Below are 19263 nucleotides of genomic sequence, written 5' to 3' on the forward strand. Positions count from 1 at the left end.
CCTGTGCTCTAGAGCCCGCGAGCCACAACTACTGAGCCCGCGTGCCACAACTACTGAACCCGTGAGCCACAACTACTGAAGCCCACGTGCCTAGAGCCTGTGTTCCGCAACAAGAGAAGCCACTGCAATGAGAAGCCCGCACACAAGAGTAGCCCCCGCTTGCCGCAACTAGAGAAAAAGCCTGCGCGCAGCAACAAAGACCCAATGCAGCCAAAAATAAATAAATTTTAAAAATAAATAAATTAAGAAACAGAAGGAACAGAAGAAGAAATAAACACAACAGAGGTCTGGAGAGAAACAGAAGATGAAAAGAATGAAAAGAAACAAAACTATTTAAAGCAAAAAGAAATGAATAAAGAGATAAAGGATACAGGAGAAAGTAGCAAATACTGAAAATGGACAAAGATGCAGCATGTGGACAGTAGGAGTCCCTGAGGAAGACAGCCAGCTGAGCAGTGCAACGGCCTAAAGCGCGTCATTTGAAAAAGCTTTCCTGAAACTAAACAAAGTAAATAAAAGATTTAAAACCACATAAAAAACCACACCACATACCTGGGAATACCGACCCCAAATAACACACACCAAAACATATTTTAATAAAACTATTGGACTTTAAAGGAAAAAAAAAAAAAATCCTGGGAATTCCCTGGCAGTCCAGTGGTTAGGACTCTGCACTCTCACTGCCAAGGTCCAGGTTCAATCCCTGGACGGGGATCTAAGATCCCACAAGCCACACGGCACGGCCAAAAAAAAAAAAGAAAAAAAGAAGAAGAAAAAAAAAATCTTTTGAGGGCTTCCCTGGTGGCGCAGTGGTTGAGAATCTGCCTGCCAATGCAGGGGACACGGGTTCGAGCCCTGGTCTGGAAGGATCCCACATGCCACGGAGCAACTAGGCCCGTGAGCCACAATTGCTGAGCCTGCGCGTCTGGAGCCTGTGCTCCGCAACAAGAGAGGCCACGATAGCGAGAGGCCCGCGCACCGCGATGAGGAGTGGCCCCCGCTCGCCGCAACTAGAGAAAGCCCTCGTGCGGAAATGAAGACCCAACACAGCCATAAATAAATAAATAAAATAATTAAAAAAAAAAATCTTTTGAACATCTGGGAAAAAAAGCAGCTGATACAAGGAAGAAAATCAGATTTCCTCAGACCTCAGACTGGTGCGGGCTCAGGTGTGGGCTAGACACCTGGTCCACTGACTGGGCTATGCCTGAGTGCCCTCATCACACAGGGGAGACAAGACCTCGGGGGCCAAGGACACAAGCCCACAAACGCTGGCCCTTGCTGGCTGGTGGGGCTGCTTCCACCCGCCGGGGCGAGGCTGTGCCTGAGCGGCAGCCCTGGGACCACCCTTGGGAATTGCTCCGGTTGCCACACTCCCGTCCAAGGTGAGGCTTTAAAGAAAGTCGAGTACGGCCATGGGGGGCTGACACCGCACACAGATCAACGCGTTCAAGTCAGACTTATGCCCGAAATTTACCGAACTGCCATCCTCCTCCAGGTGGTGAGGACACCTGGGAGAAACGCAAGCGCTGGGGCCCTGGGGGTCTTCCCCACCCCCAGTTCGTGCTCACTCAAGCTGCACTTCCCTCCCGACAGAAGCCCAGCCACCCCGCACTGCTGGCAGCAGATCTAGCAATAAATCCGATCTTTCTAGATGAAGAATCAGCTCTGGGAGAACGGGAGAGGTCACTGCCCTACCCTGACTTCTGAAGCCCATTCTAACAGGGTAAAGGCATCAGCCAGAGTAGCTGGGACACGGTGACAAGCCTCGCCATGCCTGTAGCTTGACCTCTGTTCCACAGTGAAGAGGCTCTGGTCTCTGCCACCCTGTGCTGTCTCCACCTAAAACGCGGCAGGTCTGTCGGCCACAGAAAATACCAAGCTCCTAACAGGCAATTCCCACAGTGGATGTCGGCGCTCTGGTAGCTAATGAGTAACCTAGACTGTCCCACAACCACTGACCGAAAACAAGCTACAATTTGGTCCAGTAAATAGCAAAGAACGCACTCTAGGGGGACAAGCTTTGAAAAAAGCCCTTGGATTTCTAGAATGACCGCCCCTGGTCATTCTTCCGGAATAACATGCTGGTTGACGATTTCTTCTGGCCTGCAAGCTGAGCTCATCAACTGACAGGGCTAGTGTTCTGGGAACAGCCTGATTCCAGACAAAGGGCACAGGGGCCTATCACAGCTTATTATATAACTAACACACCAAACCGCCAAAATCGCGCGGCAGGAAGTCTGAAATTTACAGTAAAATTTGGTCGAAATAAAGTTTAGTCTCTATATAAAATGATTTCACTGAGTAAGCCCAAAGCCCAAAACTGAGCAAACAAAAGCCTATTTTTGAAGGACGGTATCACTGTTAAAATGATACCGAAGGCGGTCAGCACAGCAGGAAGCAGAGCAAACTCTGGAAGCAACCCTGCCCTGGAATGCCCCTCCGTGTCCCCAGGCCAGCAACCTAACCTCGCTGAGCCTCAGTTCTCCTTCTTCACATGAGGCACCACAGAGTGCTGTGATGAGGGCCGCACAGACGACCATCAAAAAGCACACACAGAGCAGCCTGCACGGGAGGCTGTCATGCACATCATCGGGACTATTCTCTCTGTTTTCTCTTTACTTGTGCACAGGAAGGATGGGTCTCCGAACAGAAAGCCTCAACAACAGCAGACTGGAACAAAAGACTGCAAAGAAGATTAAAAGCTGCTATGCCACAGAAGATAAAACCACGTTTGACCCTGACAAATGTTAACAGGTATATCTTATTTTAACAGCTTTAGTGTGATACAATTCACGTATCAAACAATTCACTCATTTAAATCACGTAACTCAATGACTTTGAGTATATTCAGAGTTCTGCATCCATCACCACTATCTAATTCTGGAAAATTTTCATCTCCCCCAAAAGAAACACCACACCCAACAGCAGTCATTCACCAACCCCTCCCTCCTCAGCCCCTAATCTCCTTTCCATCTCCATAGACTTACCTCCTCTAAACATTTCATATAAATACAATCTTTATATGTTCTTTGGTGATTGGCTTCTTTCACCACTTACAAAAGATAGCGTGATTGTTGTTTTTTTTTTTTAATATTTATTTATTTATTTGGCCACGCAGGGTCTTAGTTGCGGCATTCGGGATCTTCATTGCCGTGTGTGGGATCTTTAGTTGTGGCATGCAGGATCTTCAGTTGCAGCATGTGGGATCTAGTTCCCTGACCAGGGATCAAGCCCGGGCCCCTGCATTGGGAGCTCGGAGTCTTAACCACTGGACCACCAGGGAAATCCCAATGACTGTTTTCAAGTATAGCGTTTTCAAGGTAGCATGAATCAGTACCTCCATCCCTTTTCTCTGTTGAATAATACCACATTATATGGATATACCATATTTTGTTATCTGTTCATCACTTGATGAATTTGGGGCTTGTTACCACTTTTTGGCTATTAGGAATAATGTTGCTATGAACATTCGTGTACAAGTTTCTGTGTGAACGTACATTTTCATTTCTCTCGAGTGGCCACCTAGGAGCAGAATTGCTGGGTCATATGACAATTCTGTGTTTAACACTGTGAGGAACTGACAAGATGTTTTCCCAAAAGGCAGCACCATTTTACATCACCACTATAAAAGAGCAACGGTTCCAATTTCTCCACTTGCTATTGTCCATCACTTTTATTCTAGCCATCCTAGTTAGTGTGTGTGAAGTGGTATGTCATTGTGGGTTGTTTGGTTTTTTTTTTTTTGGCTGCACCACACAGCTTGCAGGGATCTTAGTTCCCTGACCAGGGATCGAACCCGGGCCCTTAGCAGTGAAAGCGCGGAGTCCTAACCACTGGACCGCCAGGGAAGCCCCTGGTGTGTTGTGATTTTATTTTCACTTATTTTTTTAATCTCCCTTGTGTTTTTTTCTTTGACCCACTGGTTATTTAGGAGGGTGTTTGATTTCCACATATTTGTGAATTTCCCAAATTTCCTCCTGTTACTGATTTCTAATTTCATTCCATTGTGGTTGGCAAACACACTTCATATGATTTCAATCCTTTTAAATTTACTGAGGCTTTTTTTTTATGGCTTAACATACAGTCTATTCTGAAGAATGTTCCATATGCACTTGAGAAAAACGTGTATATTCTGCACTTGTTGGGTGGAGCAGTCTATAGATGTCTGTTAGGTCTAGCTGACTTAGTGTTGTTCAAGTCTTCTATTCATTGCTGATTTTGTCTACTTGTATCTCTTACTGAAAGCAGGGTATTGAAGTCTCCAATTATTATTGTTGAAGTGTCTATTTCTCCCTTCAATTCTTCATGTATTTTTTAAATTTTATTTTATTTATTTATTTATTTTTGGCTGCGTTGGGTCTTCGTTGCTGAGCATGGGCTTTCTCTAGTTGCAGAGAGCGGGGGCTACTCTTCATTTCGGTGTGGTGGCTACTCTTCTTGTGGAGCATGGGCTCTAGGCACACGGGCTTCAGTAGTTGCGGCACGCGGGCTCAGCAGTTGCAGCTCGTGGGCTCTAGAGTGCAGGCTCAGTAGTGACGCACAGGCTTAGTTGCTCCGCAGCATGTGGGATCTTCCTGGACCAGGGTTCGAACCTGAGTCCCCTGCATTGGCAGGTGGATTCTTAACCACTGCACCACCAGGGAAGTCCCTCTTCATGTATTTTGCTTCATGCATTTTGAGCTCTGTTATTAGGTATGAATATGTTTAGCATTGGGAATTCCCTGGTGGTCCAGTGGTTAGGACTCGGCGCTTTCACTGTCATGGGCCCGGATTCAATCCCTGGTCAGGAAACTAAGATCCTGCAAGCCTTGAGGCTCGGCCAAAAAAAAAAAGAAAAAAAAAGAATTGATATATCTTCTTGAGGGGCTGACGCTTTACCACAGTAAAATGTTGTTCTATGACTCTAATAACAATTTTTGTCTTAAAGTCTATTTTGTCTGATATTAGTATAGCCGCTCCACCTCTCTTCTGGTTACTATTTGCAAGGCACATCATTTTTCTTCCTTTCACTAGTATCTTTTGTTTGTATCTTTTAATCTACAGTGTCTTTCGAAGAAAGCATTTAGTCGGATCATGTTTTTTTTAACCCATTCTGCCAATCCTGCCTTTTAATTTGAGGGTTTAATCCGTTTACATTTAAGATAGTTTCTGATACGGTAGGGCTTACATCTGCCATTTTGCTGTTTTCTATATGTCTTCTGTCATGTTCCTGCATTCTTCCATCATTATCTTCTTTTGCATTAAGAAGAATTTTTCAGTGCACCATTTCAATTCACTTGTTTCTTTTACTTTTTTTTTTTAGTTACTTTCCTAGTAATTGCCTGGGGATTATAATCAACACTTAACTTAAAACAATCTAGCTTGATACAAACTTAATTTTAGGGAATTCCCTGGCAGTCCAGTGGTTAGGACTTGCTGCCTTCACTGCCGTGGCCTGGGTTCAATCCCTGGTCAGGGAACTAAGATCCTGCAAGCCGCGCGGCGTGCCCAAAAAAAAAATTTTTTTTCCTCTTTCTTTCAACAGTTTGACTATGATGTGTCTAAGTATTGATCTCCTTGAGTGTATCCTATTTGGAGGTCATCTTGGATATGTAGATTAATGTTTGTCACCAAATTTGGGGAGTTTATGTCTTCAAATATTCTTTCTGCGTCTTTCTCCTACTTCTTTCTTTATGGGACTCCAGTTATGGGTGTGTCAGTACACTTGATGGTGTTCCACAGGTCTCCGAGGCTCTGTTCATTTTTCTTCATTCTTTTTACTTTCTGTTCCTCAGATTGGATCTGAACTTACCTTAACAGAGATCTTAATTTAATTATATTAACAAACCTATTCCCAAATTCACTGATTTCTTTCTTCTATCAGTTCAAATCTACTGTTGAGCCCCTCTAGTGAATTTTTCATTTTTTCATAGTTATTTTATTTTTCATAGTTATTGTATTTTCAACTCCAGAATTTCTATTTGGTGGTTTTTTTTAAATAATTTCTACCTTTTTACTGATAGCTTCTAATTGGTAAGATATTCTCATACATTAATTATTTAGACATAGTTTCTTTTATCTTTTAGTTCTTAGAACATATTTATAGTAGCCAATTTAAAGTCCTTGCCTAGTATGACTAAGTCCAACATCTGGACCCTTTCAAGGATAGTTTCTATTGACTACTTTTTTCCTGTGTATAGACCATATTTTCCTGTTTCTTTGTGCATCTCGTAAGTTCTTATTGAAAACTAGTATTTCAGGTAATACACTGTGGCAACCCTGGAATTCAGACTCTCCTCTTTCCCAGGGACTGTTGTTGCTATAGTTATTTGTTTAGTGACTTTCCTCAACTAGTTCTGTAAAGTCTACAATTCCCTATAGTTTACAGTTACTATAAGTCTTTGCTCAGTTAGCTTAGTGGTCAGTTAGTGATTGGTCAGGAATTTCTTTAAATGTGTTGAACTAATAAGTGTCCCAGACACTGCCAAGAAACTGTGCGAGTACTGAGGCACACCTTCAATACTCAGGCAGCTATAACTCTGCCTTTGCCTTCACTTCTTATTTGTGGAGGGACTCAAGATTAGAGAGAGGTGAGAGACTATGGCCCTCTCAAGTCTTTCCTAGGCATATGCACAGTCCTGCCTCTGTGCAGCCTTCGAGATCCACAGGAATCTATCAGAGCTTTTCAAAGCCCCCTAATAGCATGTCATTCTTCGTATCTTTCTTCTAAGATTTTGGCCAGGCTCTTGTTTGCCCCCAACTGTGATATTAACTGCCACTGATCGTTTGCCACAAAGACACTAAGGGTAGGGCTCTTCCCAGTGAGTGAGATCAAATAATGACAGCTCTGCAAATGGGGCTTTTTCAGAAAGCTGCAAGGCCAGTCAGAGTAACAACACTCTGAGAAGAGGACTTTTGAGGGGCTCCAAATCTCATCTGTCCCTTCCAATGGCTGCAAGGCTGCTGGTTTTCACAGTTACCATGGCTGTAAGGCTGACGGCTTTCAATGCTACCACAGATCATGGGAGAGGAGAATGACAGTAGGTCAAGTTGGAGGTTCAGCAGTTTTTCTTGAATAAATCTTCCTGAGGTTATGTCAACCTTTGGTTCATTTCCAGAGTTCCAACAAAGTTTATTTTGACCATTTTTACCAGTGTTTTCACTGCTTTTCTGGAGGAGTAGATTTACAGAGGTCCTCACTCCACCATTCTTACTAAATGGCGTTTCTGCTATACAGTCAAAGCCACTATGAGTAAAGAGTACTTTACCATTCGCCCCCCTGTCAATTCTGATTTCTGTATCTCCAAAATCCACCCCTACCTTTCCACTCCTACTGCCTTGATTCAGACCCTTGCCATCTCCTCTACACCAGAGCAATCAATCTTCTCCTAACTGGCTTTCCTGCCTTTAAACCTAGTCTAAAATCCATCCTTCACATTCAAAATTATTATTCTACTAATAAAAAATAAATTGTATAGTGTCACTCTCCTGTTTAAGATATGTCAATGGTCCACGTCCCACGGAGGAAGCTCCCCATCATCTGGCTATGGCCTGCTCCTCCCACCTTGTTCTCCTGCCACATCCCCCGACCCACCAGGCACTACTCATTCCAGAAACCACCCACAACTCCTTGAGTGTGTCCCGCTGCCACTCACGCCGCTCTGCAGTGTGACGCATGGTGCTCCCCCCTTTCATGGACCACCCCCCTACACCCTGTCAGCTCAGCAAGACCTGACCAAGGCCAGGCATTACCCCATGTCACGATGCCTGACCACCCTCTCCTGACCATCTGCAGCCCATCCGGCTGAGTTGACCATCCCTCACTTTCACTATTCATCTCACACACGTACCACTCTGCGATACAAGGGCTTGAGCTACTCTGAGGAGAGAGATCATGTCTCATTATCTTCAGTGTTTAGCATGTGAGAAGAAAACAGCCACGACCTTTACAATGCTCTACACAGGCCCTATGACCCCTGTCTCCCCACCTCCAATACCCCCGACCTAACCTTCTACCTAACCTCCTTCTTGGCTCCCTATTGCAGACACACGGCCTCCTACTATTTCCTCCATACACTGGTTATCTCTCCCCCCCAGTGAAGGCCTTTGTACCTGCTGTTCCCTCTGTCTAAGATGTACCCCACCCCAATTTCTACATGACCCAGTGCCTTCAAGTCTTTTGCTCAGCTGTTACCTTTAAAGCAAGACCAATCCTGGTCAGCCTGTTTGAAGTTGAAAACCCACAGCCCCATGTTCCCCATCACCTTCTCGCCTTAATTTTTCTCTCTTGTACTTACTGTCTTCTAACATATGATACGATTTTCTTTTTATTTTCTACCTCCATCCACCAGAATGTAAGCTCCATAGGAGTAGGCAGTTCTGTGTGTTTTATTCACCACTATAGCCCCTGGCATGTAGTAGGTGCTCAACAGATATCTGGTGAGGAATGCACACCCAGTGTAGAGTGTGTGCTCAATGACAGCAGCAGACATCTGAGTACTTGTGCTAAAAACTGCCCCAAGAGCTTTTAGGCAGTTGAGCTAGGAAACAAGTAATATGTACGGAGCACCAGAATCGCCACCCACGCGGGCGACGTTTTCGTCTCCAACAGAAACTCTCTCGAGGCCCTCCCTCTCCCTCACATCCATCCTATCAGGGAGACTTGTCCATTTTTCCTCCAGAAAAAGACTCTATTCTCACCACCTCCACTGCCACCAGCGTCTCTCGTGTGGACTGTAACGGCTTCCACCTTCCACTCCGGCCTCCTCCAATCTATTTCCTCACAGAAGCCAGGGTGCTCGTCACACACAGGTAGACCTGTCACTCACCTGACTCTCTTCAGCCGCCTCCTACAGGACACCTAAGAGGAGCTCAGATTTCCCGTCAGGGAAGGGCCTCCAAGGCCCAGCAATCTGGCTCCTTTCTGCTCCTCTCCCTCTCACTCAGGATGCTCCAGCTGCACTTGGCTTTCAGGTCCTGAAGCAGAACTAGCCCTAGACTACCCCAGGCCCTTCTCCCCTCAGGACCCAGCTCACATGCTGCGTCCTCAGAGAGGCCCTTTATGAACACCCTACCTAAGGGAGTCTCCCTTCCATCCTCCACCATGATGAAGTATATTCTAAAAATATTTCTATTTTTAAAAGTTTCACTTCAGGGTTTAAAGTAACTCTTTGGAAAAGTTAAGTATCCAAACTCTCCTGGATTGACTCATCATTACCCATAATAGAATCCACTGACTTCACCACAAAAACAAATTTCCATTTACTATATTCCACCACCGGCAAGAAACTGCCTCATTAACACAGACCATGTCTATGAAACAAAATCCTATGAGATGCCTATCTCCCCTGCTTTGATTTCTGGGTCTCAGAGTCCTATAAACTGAACCATAAGAAGTAGGTGTGCAGAAGTACAGGCTGCAGTGTTCTGTTAGCGGAGAACAAGGCCCACCCTGCTTGCCTTCCTCAAGTAAGAAGTAAGTGCCACAGAGTCACATGTTCTCTTTAAAGTTCTGCTTAGAAACTCGTGCCAAACGAGCTGCATAGTGAGAACCACCCACCCAAATTAATTTAATAATAAAAGGTATTATTGCTCCACTTAGGAAGTATAGAAGGTAAAAGTGCAGAAAGTCAAATTATTCTCTCCCAAGACCTTCCCTCAAGGAGTGGTTAATCCAAAGTATAAATCCAAAGGTTATGAAGGTCTGCATGGTTGGTGGGTGGGTGTGTGTGTGTGTGTGTGTGTGTGTGTAACATATAAAATTAGTCAAAAACTTATTTAAAAGGAGAAAACTGTATGACAAGAGCGCAAGAGCAGTCGCCACAAGAGCTCTGGACACTGGAAGGATGGCCAAGTGCTTCACTGACTCAGCCTGACAGAGCAGACTGGGACCCAGCCGCCCGCAAGAGGGGGAACCAGTAAAAAGCAAACCTTGTCCGTCACAGAACCTGACGCCAGGTGCCTCAGGAGGCGGCTATCAGGAAGTGGCCTGGAAGTCTACGTAAGGAGCCGCAGGCCCCTCCAGCGGACCCCAGAGCCAGGCCACCTCTAGCCCTAATCCCAGCAGAAGACAACAGGCCCGCCCTCTGGAAAAGCAGGAACACAGGAGCTCTAGGCCTGGTGACGCCACCGCGTGCTGGGGTGAAGCTCCACACTCGGAAAACACGAGTGAGCGACGGACTCCCTGAATGGCGAGACGCCCACACCCAGAACGACGGCCACCGGACTCCCCACACTCACTCACCCCACCGAGCCGGAGCGGAGCCCGGAACGTCTTCTGGAGAACACGGCTGCCACGCAGCTTCCCTCCGTGAAACTGGGAGCCCTCACCCATCACCACACAGTGAGGCCTCCACCAAAGCCCTACCCGTGCTGGCTGACACTGGTCCACGTGAGTGGACAGACACTGACCACCAGGCATCCAGGACGGTCTCACAGCACGAGCCAGAGACCAAAACAAACCTACAGGAAAAGAATGCAGAGTAAAGAGGCTACGGAGAGAAGGAAACTCCAAAACAATCAATATTCTTACATAAATAAAAGAAAACACAGCTTTAAGAACCAGATGCCACCAGGAGAGGAGCACTCAGACAATAATAAAGCCCTCAGGGGGGCAGGGAGGGATAAATGAGGCGTTTGGGATTAACATATACACACTACTATATATAAAATAGATAACCAACAAGGACCTACTGTATAGCACAGGGAACTATACTCAATATTTTGTAATAACCTATAAGGAAAAAGAATCTTTTAAAAAATAGATATATATGTATGTATAACTAAATCACTTTACTGTACACCTGAAACTAACACAACATTGTAAATCAACTATACTTCAATTAAAAAAAAAAAAGAGAGAGAGAGAGAAAGCCCTCAAAATGTGGAGAAAAGGGGGACTTCCCTGGCGGTCCGGTGGTTAAGACTCCACACTTCCAATGCAGGGAGCACAGGTTCAATCCCTGGTCCCCCGGTCGAGGAATTAAGATCCCACGTGCCGCACGTGGGGCCAAAAAAAAAAAATGTGGAGCAAAGGGAACCCTCTTCCACTGCTGATGGGAATGTAAATTGGTGCAGCCACTATGGAGAACAGCTATCACATGACCCAGCAATCGCACTCCTGGGCATACACCCAGAGAAAACTCTAATTCAAAAAGACACATGCAGGGCTTCCCCAGTGGCACAGTGGTTAAGAATCCGCCTGCCAATGCAGGGGACACAGGTTCGAGCCCTGGTCGGGGAAGATCCCACATGCTGTGGAGCAACTAAGTGCGTGCACCACAACTACTGAGCCTGTGCCCTAGAGCCCACGAGCCACAACTACTAAGCACATGTGCCACAACTACTGAAGCCCGTGCGCCTAGAGCCCGTGCTCTGCAACGAGAAGCCACCGCAGTGAGAAGCCCGCGCACTGCAATGAAGAGTAGCCCCCGCTCGCCGCAACTAGAGAAAGCCTGCGCGCAGCAATGAAGACCCAACACAGTCAAAAATAAATAAATAAATAAATTTATATTTAAAAAAAAAAAAAAGACACATGCACCCCAATGTTCATAGCAGCTCTGTTTACAATAGCCAAGACATGGAAATAACCTAAGTGTCCATCGACAGAGGAATGGGTATACATATGGTACATATATACAATGGAATACTACTCAGCCATGAAAAAGAGTGAAATAATGCCATTTGCAACAACATGGACAGACTAAGAGATGATCATACTAAGTGAAGTAAGTCAGACAAAGACAAATATCACATGGTATCACTTATATGTGGAATCTAAAATATGATACAAATGAACTTATTTACAAAAAAAAAAGACTCACAGACATAGAGAACAGACTTACAATTACCAAAGGGGAAGGGCAGGAAGAGGGGGGATAAATTAGGAGTCTGGGATTAGCAGATACAAACTACTGTATACAAAATAGATAAACAACAAGGTCCTACTGTATAGCACAGGGAACTATATTCAATATCTTGTAATAACCTATGATGGAGAAGAATATGAAAAAGAATATATACGTATAACTGAATCACTTTGCTGTACACCAGAAACTAACACAACATTGTAAATCAACTATAGTTCAATAAAAAAAAAAAAGAAAGCCCTCAAATTGTAAAAGTGATAGGAGAAAGAAAAATTCAAAAGGGCTAGAGTCACAGAAAAAAGAATACCACAAAGACAAAGAAATGGAAGACGAGAGATAAAAGAGTAAGAAAATGTAAGCCAAGAGGTCCACATTTCAACTATTATTAGAGGATTACTGAAAAAGGAGAAAGTGAAAAGAAATTATCAAAGAAATAAAACAAAAACATTTCCCCAAACCCGAAGGACATGAATTTCCAGAATGAGTAAAGCCACTGAATGCCATACCTGGGCACAGCATGTTAACATTCCAAACCACTAAGAACTAACTAAGAGTAGAGCTATGCCTTCAAAACTGAGGAAAAGTTATTTCCAGTCTAGAATTCTACCCAAGCCAAATTCTCAATTAAGTATGAAGGTAAAAAATGCTTTTGTTTTTTCAAAAACGCAAAACCTCAAAACCATTTTACCTCCTATGCACTCTTTCTCACGTGCACAAAAGATGTGCACCACCAAATCGAGTGCAAACCAGCACAAGCCCAGAGGACAGACAGGCAGACTCCAAAAAAACAGGAGTTCAGCCAGAGACAAAACCCTCAGGACTATGTGAAGGGAAGTCCCCAGAGGACAGTGTGAGCAACAACGACCTGTCCAGAAGACAAGAGAACTGACCACTCAGGAAGGGCGTTCCCGCCAGGGGAAGGAGGGGCTGAGAGGCCACCTGCTGTGTCCAATCACATTAAGGGGGATCTTACAGTCGTGTCCGAAAGCTTGGGGCTGAAGAGCAATGGGTGCGTTAAAAGGTAAGCAAAGTCAGGGACTTCCCTGGTGGTCCAGCGGTTAGGACTCTGTGTTCTTACTGCGGAGGGCCTGGGTTCAATCCCTGGTTGGGAAACTAAGATCCCATAAGCCGCGTGGCCCAGCCAGGAAAAAAAAAAAAAAGGGCAAGAGCTAACGCCAAACAAATTAAGAGTTGACCCATTAGATAAAGACGATGGTGTGTATACATATACACAATGGAATACTACTCAGCTATAAAAAAGAATGAAATAATGCCACTTGCAGCAACATGGATGCAACTAGAGATTATCATACTAAGTGAAATAAAAAGAGAAAGACAAATACCGTATGATATCACTTATATTTGGAACCTAAAATACGACGCAAATGAACTTATTTACGAAACAGAGTCACAAAAAGAACAGACTTGCGGTTGCCAAGAGGCAGGGGGTTGGGGAGGGATGGATTGGGAGTTTGGGATTAGCAGATGCAAACTATTATATATAGAATGAATAAACACCAAGGGCCTACTGTATAGCCCAGGGAACTATATTCAATATCCTGTAATAAACCATAATGGAAAAGAATATGAAAAAGAATACATATGTATAACGGAGTCACTTTGCTGTATAGCAGAAATTAACACAACACTGTAAATCAAATATAGTTCAATTAAAAAAAGTCAAACCATTATTCTCAGCTAAGAAGAATATTTTCAGACATTAATTAAATGTTACAGATTAATTAGATAAAGTATTGTGACCTACCAGAGAATGGGAAAAGGAAAGCTTAGGTAAGTTAAATCCTCATCTTCCACAGTAAGAAGTTAATAAATAATGACTAAATGGGGAAAAACACCCATGAATGGTATGTAATTTAGAATAATCACATTTTTTAAAGTAAATATTAGAAGAGATGGATAAAAATGAAAATAATTGACTCAGAGGTTAGGAATGGGGGAATGAGGTGAGGGTCAAGTGTTTTATAATTAACTTCTTAAACTACATTCTTGATTTTAATTTTTTTCATTTTTTTAAACATTTAATTGAGGACAAGAAAATAGCAAAAATGAATATAATTCGGAAGACCTGCCCAAGTACTTACTATAACCCTACCCCTCTCCCTGCCATACCAAGATGAATGACCCCCCCAAACCCGCCAGCCCTGATCTTGGCTCCTCAGAAGATCTGGTCCCGCCAGAGCCACCGCTCCAACAGTCACCCTCCCCACGCTCCACTGCAGGGACCCCACGGGCCCATCCTTTCAGCTCACTACATCAGGTAAGCAAACTCTGAACCCCACTGCCCCGCCCCCAGGACTTACGACCCACTCTCTCTCTGTCCCTCTCCCCGTCCTCACCCCCTCTTACCAGCCTCAATCCCATAACATAAACCAAGTCCCGACCCTCCTTCTCCATCTAAGCACTTGCTGGCCAAACCCCTCCCTGCTGAATCCAATTCATGGTCAACTGGCAGGTGAGCCTGGAGATCTGAGCGTGCCTGGTGACACACCCCCAGCTCTGCTGGGCTGGCCTCACATGTGAAGCCCAGGGAGGCCCTGCCAGCTCTTCCCAGGGGCCCCCTCACAGCTTCTCCTCCAACACCTCCTCCCTCCCCCATCACTGGTGGCTGGGGCACCTGGTCCCTCACCAGCACCACCGCCCCCTGCACCTCTGCCGCTCTCTGCCTCTCCACTTTCCCCCTGGCCCCTGTCATTCCCATCAGCCAACAAACACGGTCTACCTCCCACCTCCTAGCAGGTCCTCACCTTTCTCACCTGGTTCAGAGCCTCCTAACCGGTCTCCCCTGCTCTTCTCAACCCAGCAGTCAGGAGTTCTCCCCAGAGGTAAGTCCCGCCTCTGCTCACCCTGCACTGGCTCGGCCTGGCACACAGGGTGAAAGCCAGAGTTCTCCTAACCGGCTCCGAGATCCGCACCACGCGCCTCTCCCCATCCCCCGGCTCTGAAGTCCAGCCCCTGTGGCCTCCCCACCTGCCCACCAGCACCCCAGGGACACCTGACCCTCAGCTTCTCTATCTGAATTGCAACCCCCCTTTATTTTTCCCTTTATTTTCCCTTTAATATAGTATGTGATGCACTGTACGTTACACTTATTTACTTTATGTCTACCTCACTAGAACGTAAGCCACATGGGAGCACTCTTATCTGTTTTTTTGCTCCCTGTGTAAAATAGGAACCCAGTAATTTGCTGAGCAAATGAATTAATCTTAAAAAAGCGTTCCTGACCCCACTGTGATGGGAAGAATGCCCCCCCAAAGACACCCACACCCCAGTACTAGGATCCCGTGAGTTACCTTGCAGGGCAAAAGGAACTCCGCAGATGTCACTAAGGCTGGGGAATGAGCCAGCCCACGCAAGCAGCCCAGTCTAATCGCAAGAGCCCTCCGAGCAGAGGCTCCCCCCCGCCTGGAGGGAGAGGTCACGGAGAGCCAAATCTGGAGAGGGACTCCCCCAAGGGGCCCGGGGAGGGGCCGCGAGAGAAGGCATGTGGGGCCCGAGTGCAAGCAGCGTCACCCACAGAGTCTCCAGAAGGGGCCCTGGTTTCAGCCTGGGAGACAGGCAGAGCATCCTGCTGCCAGGCCGTGCCCACTTCTGATCCACGGAACACGAGATGTTACAGGAGTGCTGCTGGACGCTGCTAAAAGCGTGCTCCTGTGTCAGGGCTGCAACAGGGGCCAACCTGCCCTCTACCCTCTGCATCACCACCTCTTTACAGCAAAGCTCCGAGAGACCTGAGACTCTAGTTTCCCAATTCTTCTCCTGTAAACCACCCCGTCGGGCTCAGCCCTGCTCAGTTCTCTCCTGTGACCCGCCTGACCAGCCCTCCTCACTGGCCCAGGCTGCCCAGCTGCTTAGGGCTGGCACGTCGGGAGCTCTGGCCGTCCGCCTGGAGAGCTGGCCCAGCACTGTGGTTCAGGGGAAAGACCTGGAGCCCAGCAGCTTGGGTCTGGGTCCTCGCGCAACCACTCCAGAGACAGGGCCCTGGGCTCCCGGGCCTCGGCTCCCTCCTCCGTAAAACAGGAAGGAACTCAGTGCCTGCTGTACAGTATCATCATGAAGATCAGATGTGTAAACAAAGGTAAAGCGCTTGTGATGATTTCCACCCCCTCGGTCAGCTTCCCAGGTCAGCTTCCCAGTCTCCTGGTATCAAAAGCCACCTATAAACAATGCAGCCGTGGTCTTACCTCTAGCCCAGACCTTGCCTCTGAATTCCAGTCTTGGCTGTCTAACTCCCCAAAACCTACTGGCCAGAAACAGGGATAGGATTTACCCTCCCACCTTAGGCAACTAAAAACCTGAACAAAATTATATGAAACAGTAGCTTTCAGACACTGGACAACAGACTATGGAAAACAGCGGTCACTGAGAGTCAGGAAACAAACAAGAGGAGCCTACGACTGCCCGGCTCACTGCCTGGGGACAGGGGACCCAAATGGAGCCCAGAGGTGTCACTGAAGTGAGGAGACGGGCACAGGAGGCTAGAATGCACATTCTTGCGAGAGCAGACAGACAAAATAGACGAGAAAAACCCATCTTGTCATTTATTCTGTCTGTCTACTCTCACAAGAATTTAAGTTTCTGAAAGTACAGAGATTTTGTCCATTTGGTTAAGCACTGAATCCCCGGTGCCTAGAATAATGCCCGCACACAATGGGCACCCAAAAGATTTCTCAAATGAATGAATGAATTAAACAATTACGTCAAAAAATAGAATCCAGAAAAATAAAGAAATAAATTTTGAAATACACACCTTCAAAACACCCTTCACTCTTGGGGTTGTATCAAATTATAGCAAAACAACAAGAACATAATATGAAAAACAATGTTTCCTTGGCTACGTATAAAGCAGATTTATATTAGATCTACAGCAAATGCTACATCAGAGAACGCACATCAGACAGACGTCAGCTCCTACAAAAGAGCATCTCCTCCCTCTGTGACCAGCTTTCCCGTAAGACAGTTCAGGAAGCCACAGACGCAAGGGACCTACGGCCCCACCCCATGGACGACAACCTCAGAAAAGCCAAGCCTCGGGAACTGAACGACTCAGCACCAACGGACCCTCAGACAGTCACCCTCCCACCTCCCTCTTCCTCCACGTTCTCAGTGCTGGGAAAGCTGGCTGTGCTACTCCAGGCAAGGACGACTCAAACTGTAGTAAAGTAATGAGGCGACGCAAGTTTGAACCCGGGAACGAACTGAACAGAAGCTGCCAGCTAACTGACAGAAGTCCCTGAGACTGTGAGAAACGTGCTCCAGGGAAGGAGGGCTTATGCAGACTACTTGGCCCAAGTCAGCACGCGCTCCATCCCCGGAGACGCTCGCTCTCACAGGCACAGTGAGGTTCAAAAGAAGGTTCTGATCTGGTTGTACTGCACAAGACTCCCTCCCCCCCAAAAAAGCTACTGAACTGTATTTTTCAAGAGCAATAAATGCAATCTAAAAGTATTCCAAAATACTCATTTTCTTGCTCTATTTTTCCTACTGTGCTTTAAAAGAACTATTCAACATCAACATAGTGCCCTTTTTCAATGCTGTTTAAACTGCAATAGAAACACATAATTGCCCTCTGAATCCCATCACACAAAGGAAGGCCGGCCACAGAAAAAGCAAAACACAAATCCCCACACAGCACTGCCCGCCCTAAGGAGCTCAAGGTGCTGTAAGTACACTGAATAACTAAACCTCACGACACCCTTCTATTGCCATCAGAAAGGATTTTAAAGGGAAAAAAAAAAAAAAAAGACCTTGCAATGCAAAATACAAGCCAAGCAACCCAATTTGGATTCTGGTCTCCACACTTTTAAGCAATCCTGCAGATGGGGGTAGGTGGAAAGAACCGCACACGGGAAACATCCCGAATACAAGGAGAGGGCTGAACGCAAAACCACTGCAAGTCTCACTGGGGTTTTTTTGTTTGTCTGTTTGTTTGTTCTGGCCGCGCTGCATGGCTTGCAGGATCTTAGTTCCCCGACCAGGGATCAAACCTGGGCCCTCGGCAGTGAAAGCACTGGACCGCCAGGGAGTTCCCTCACTGGGTTTAAATGTCGGGCAAAATGAAGACTCCAGGCTGTCTAGGGCCACAATTTGCAAAAGTGAGAAAGAAAAAGGGACAGCATCAGGATCTGACCCAAACCACTGGCCAGAAGTTTCCGCCTTAATGAACACATCCAGCAGTCAGCCAGCCACTCCCTGTTTCCTGAGGTGCCAGGAGGCTAAGGGAGCTACACGGGGCCAGAACCGCGCCAGGGAAGAGGGTGTCAGCCTCCCTGCAAAGGGGCTCCTCTCCTTCTTGGGCACAGGGCAGCTGCAGGCACATCACTGCCCTCCCTAAATCTGTAGCACCCGGACTCACACAAACTGCGAGGACCAGACCACGGGCCCACCCCACAGCTGTGTGTCTCCCGCCGTCCCCGCTGGCGGCTCCCGCAGAAGCCTCGGTGGCCCCGCTTCCCTCGCCGCATCTAGGTGCTGCGTAGAGGGGGTGCCCCATGGGCAGTGACGGTGCCTGGGGCAAGGCTGGGCCTCGCCTCTCCCTTGCTGGCACCCCACAGCACCATCCCCATACCCTTCTAGGTCCTCTTCCCAAGTCGGTCTCCAAGGCACCGTTTTAAAACAGGGCCGCTTCCTCCTTACGTGGTCTTTATTTGACACACCTTGGCCGAACCCTTACGACCCTCTCTCCAGCACAGAGGGCGAGAGCTGATCTCTTCACACAGCCTCAGCTCCCACCTCCACGAGGGAATGCCCACTGGAACCTATCCCTCAATTCTCCTCCTAATAAAATGACACGTTTCAACTGTGCCAACCTTCATACCAAAGTCAGGAAGATTCTGAAAAGGGAAAACGCCAAAATCAGTAAATACAGTTTTGTAATCCGACGTTGTAGGCGTCACGTGGCCTAGCGGAAATTGCTCATTTCTGTTTCCCAGTGAGTACCATCCCGTTCACCGTGCTGAGCTGGCAGCAAAGTCATTTAACTTACTCCGCGCTGCAGCCGCCAGAGGCTGACAGAAGCCACTGATGTTCTAGCTCCCCATGCGGCGTCCGTGTCCAACGCCAGCGCTGACCAGAGGGAGGGGCAGGACGGGAGGGGCGCATGCCTGTCGCGGGAGTCCTGAGCACAGGAGGGGCTCGATACACACGGACGTGCTGGTGGGAACTCACCTCCCACCCTGTCTGTCCATCTGTCTGCAAGCACCTCAGGAGACCAGGGCTGCGTGCTCCATTTCTCGGAACCCCAGCAGCATTTCCACAACAAGCCCAGATGCCACCCATTATCCAAAACCTGAGGCCCACCTTGTCCCAGAACTCAGAACCGCTCAGCCTTTCGGAGGAAGCACAGCATGTGACCGTGGGCCCCCAGGGTGTCCCGGAGGCCAGCTCACAGGGAAGG

At 47.0% G+C, this 19263-nt stretch overlaps 1 protein-coding gene across 4 annotated transcripts in view; it reads right to left on the reverse strand.

The window, feature by feature from the left end:
* The window catches only part of AP2A2 (adaptor related protein complex 2 subunit alpha 2), a 63057-nt gene that overhangs the window by 40158 nt on the left and 3636 nt on the right, over window positions 1-19263 (reverse strand). The window contains exon 1 of one of the 4 annotated variants that reach the window (XM_036860243.1): window positions 1699-1843. The exons of the other annotated variants lie outside the window; for them this stretch is intronic. Within the exon in view, the coding sequence (XP_036716138.1) occupies window positions 1699-1717 (19 nt within the window). The 5' untranslated portion in view covers window positions 1718-1843. Of the gene's footprint in view, window positions 1-1698; window positions 1844-19263 lie in introns of those variants that run through there. 4 annotated transcript variants of the gene reach the window in all.

Source organism: Balaenoptera musculus, chromosome 8, assembly GCF_009873245.2.
Source record: "Balaenoptera musculus isolate JJ_BM4_2016_0621 chromosome 8, mBalMus1.pri.v3, whole genome shotgun sequence".
In the NCBI taxonomy this organism is placed as follows: Eukaryota; Metazoa; Chordata; class Mammalia; order Artiodactyla; family Balaenopteridae; genus Balaenoptera; species Balaenoptera musculus.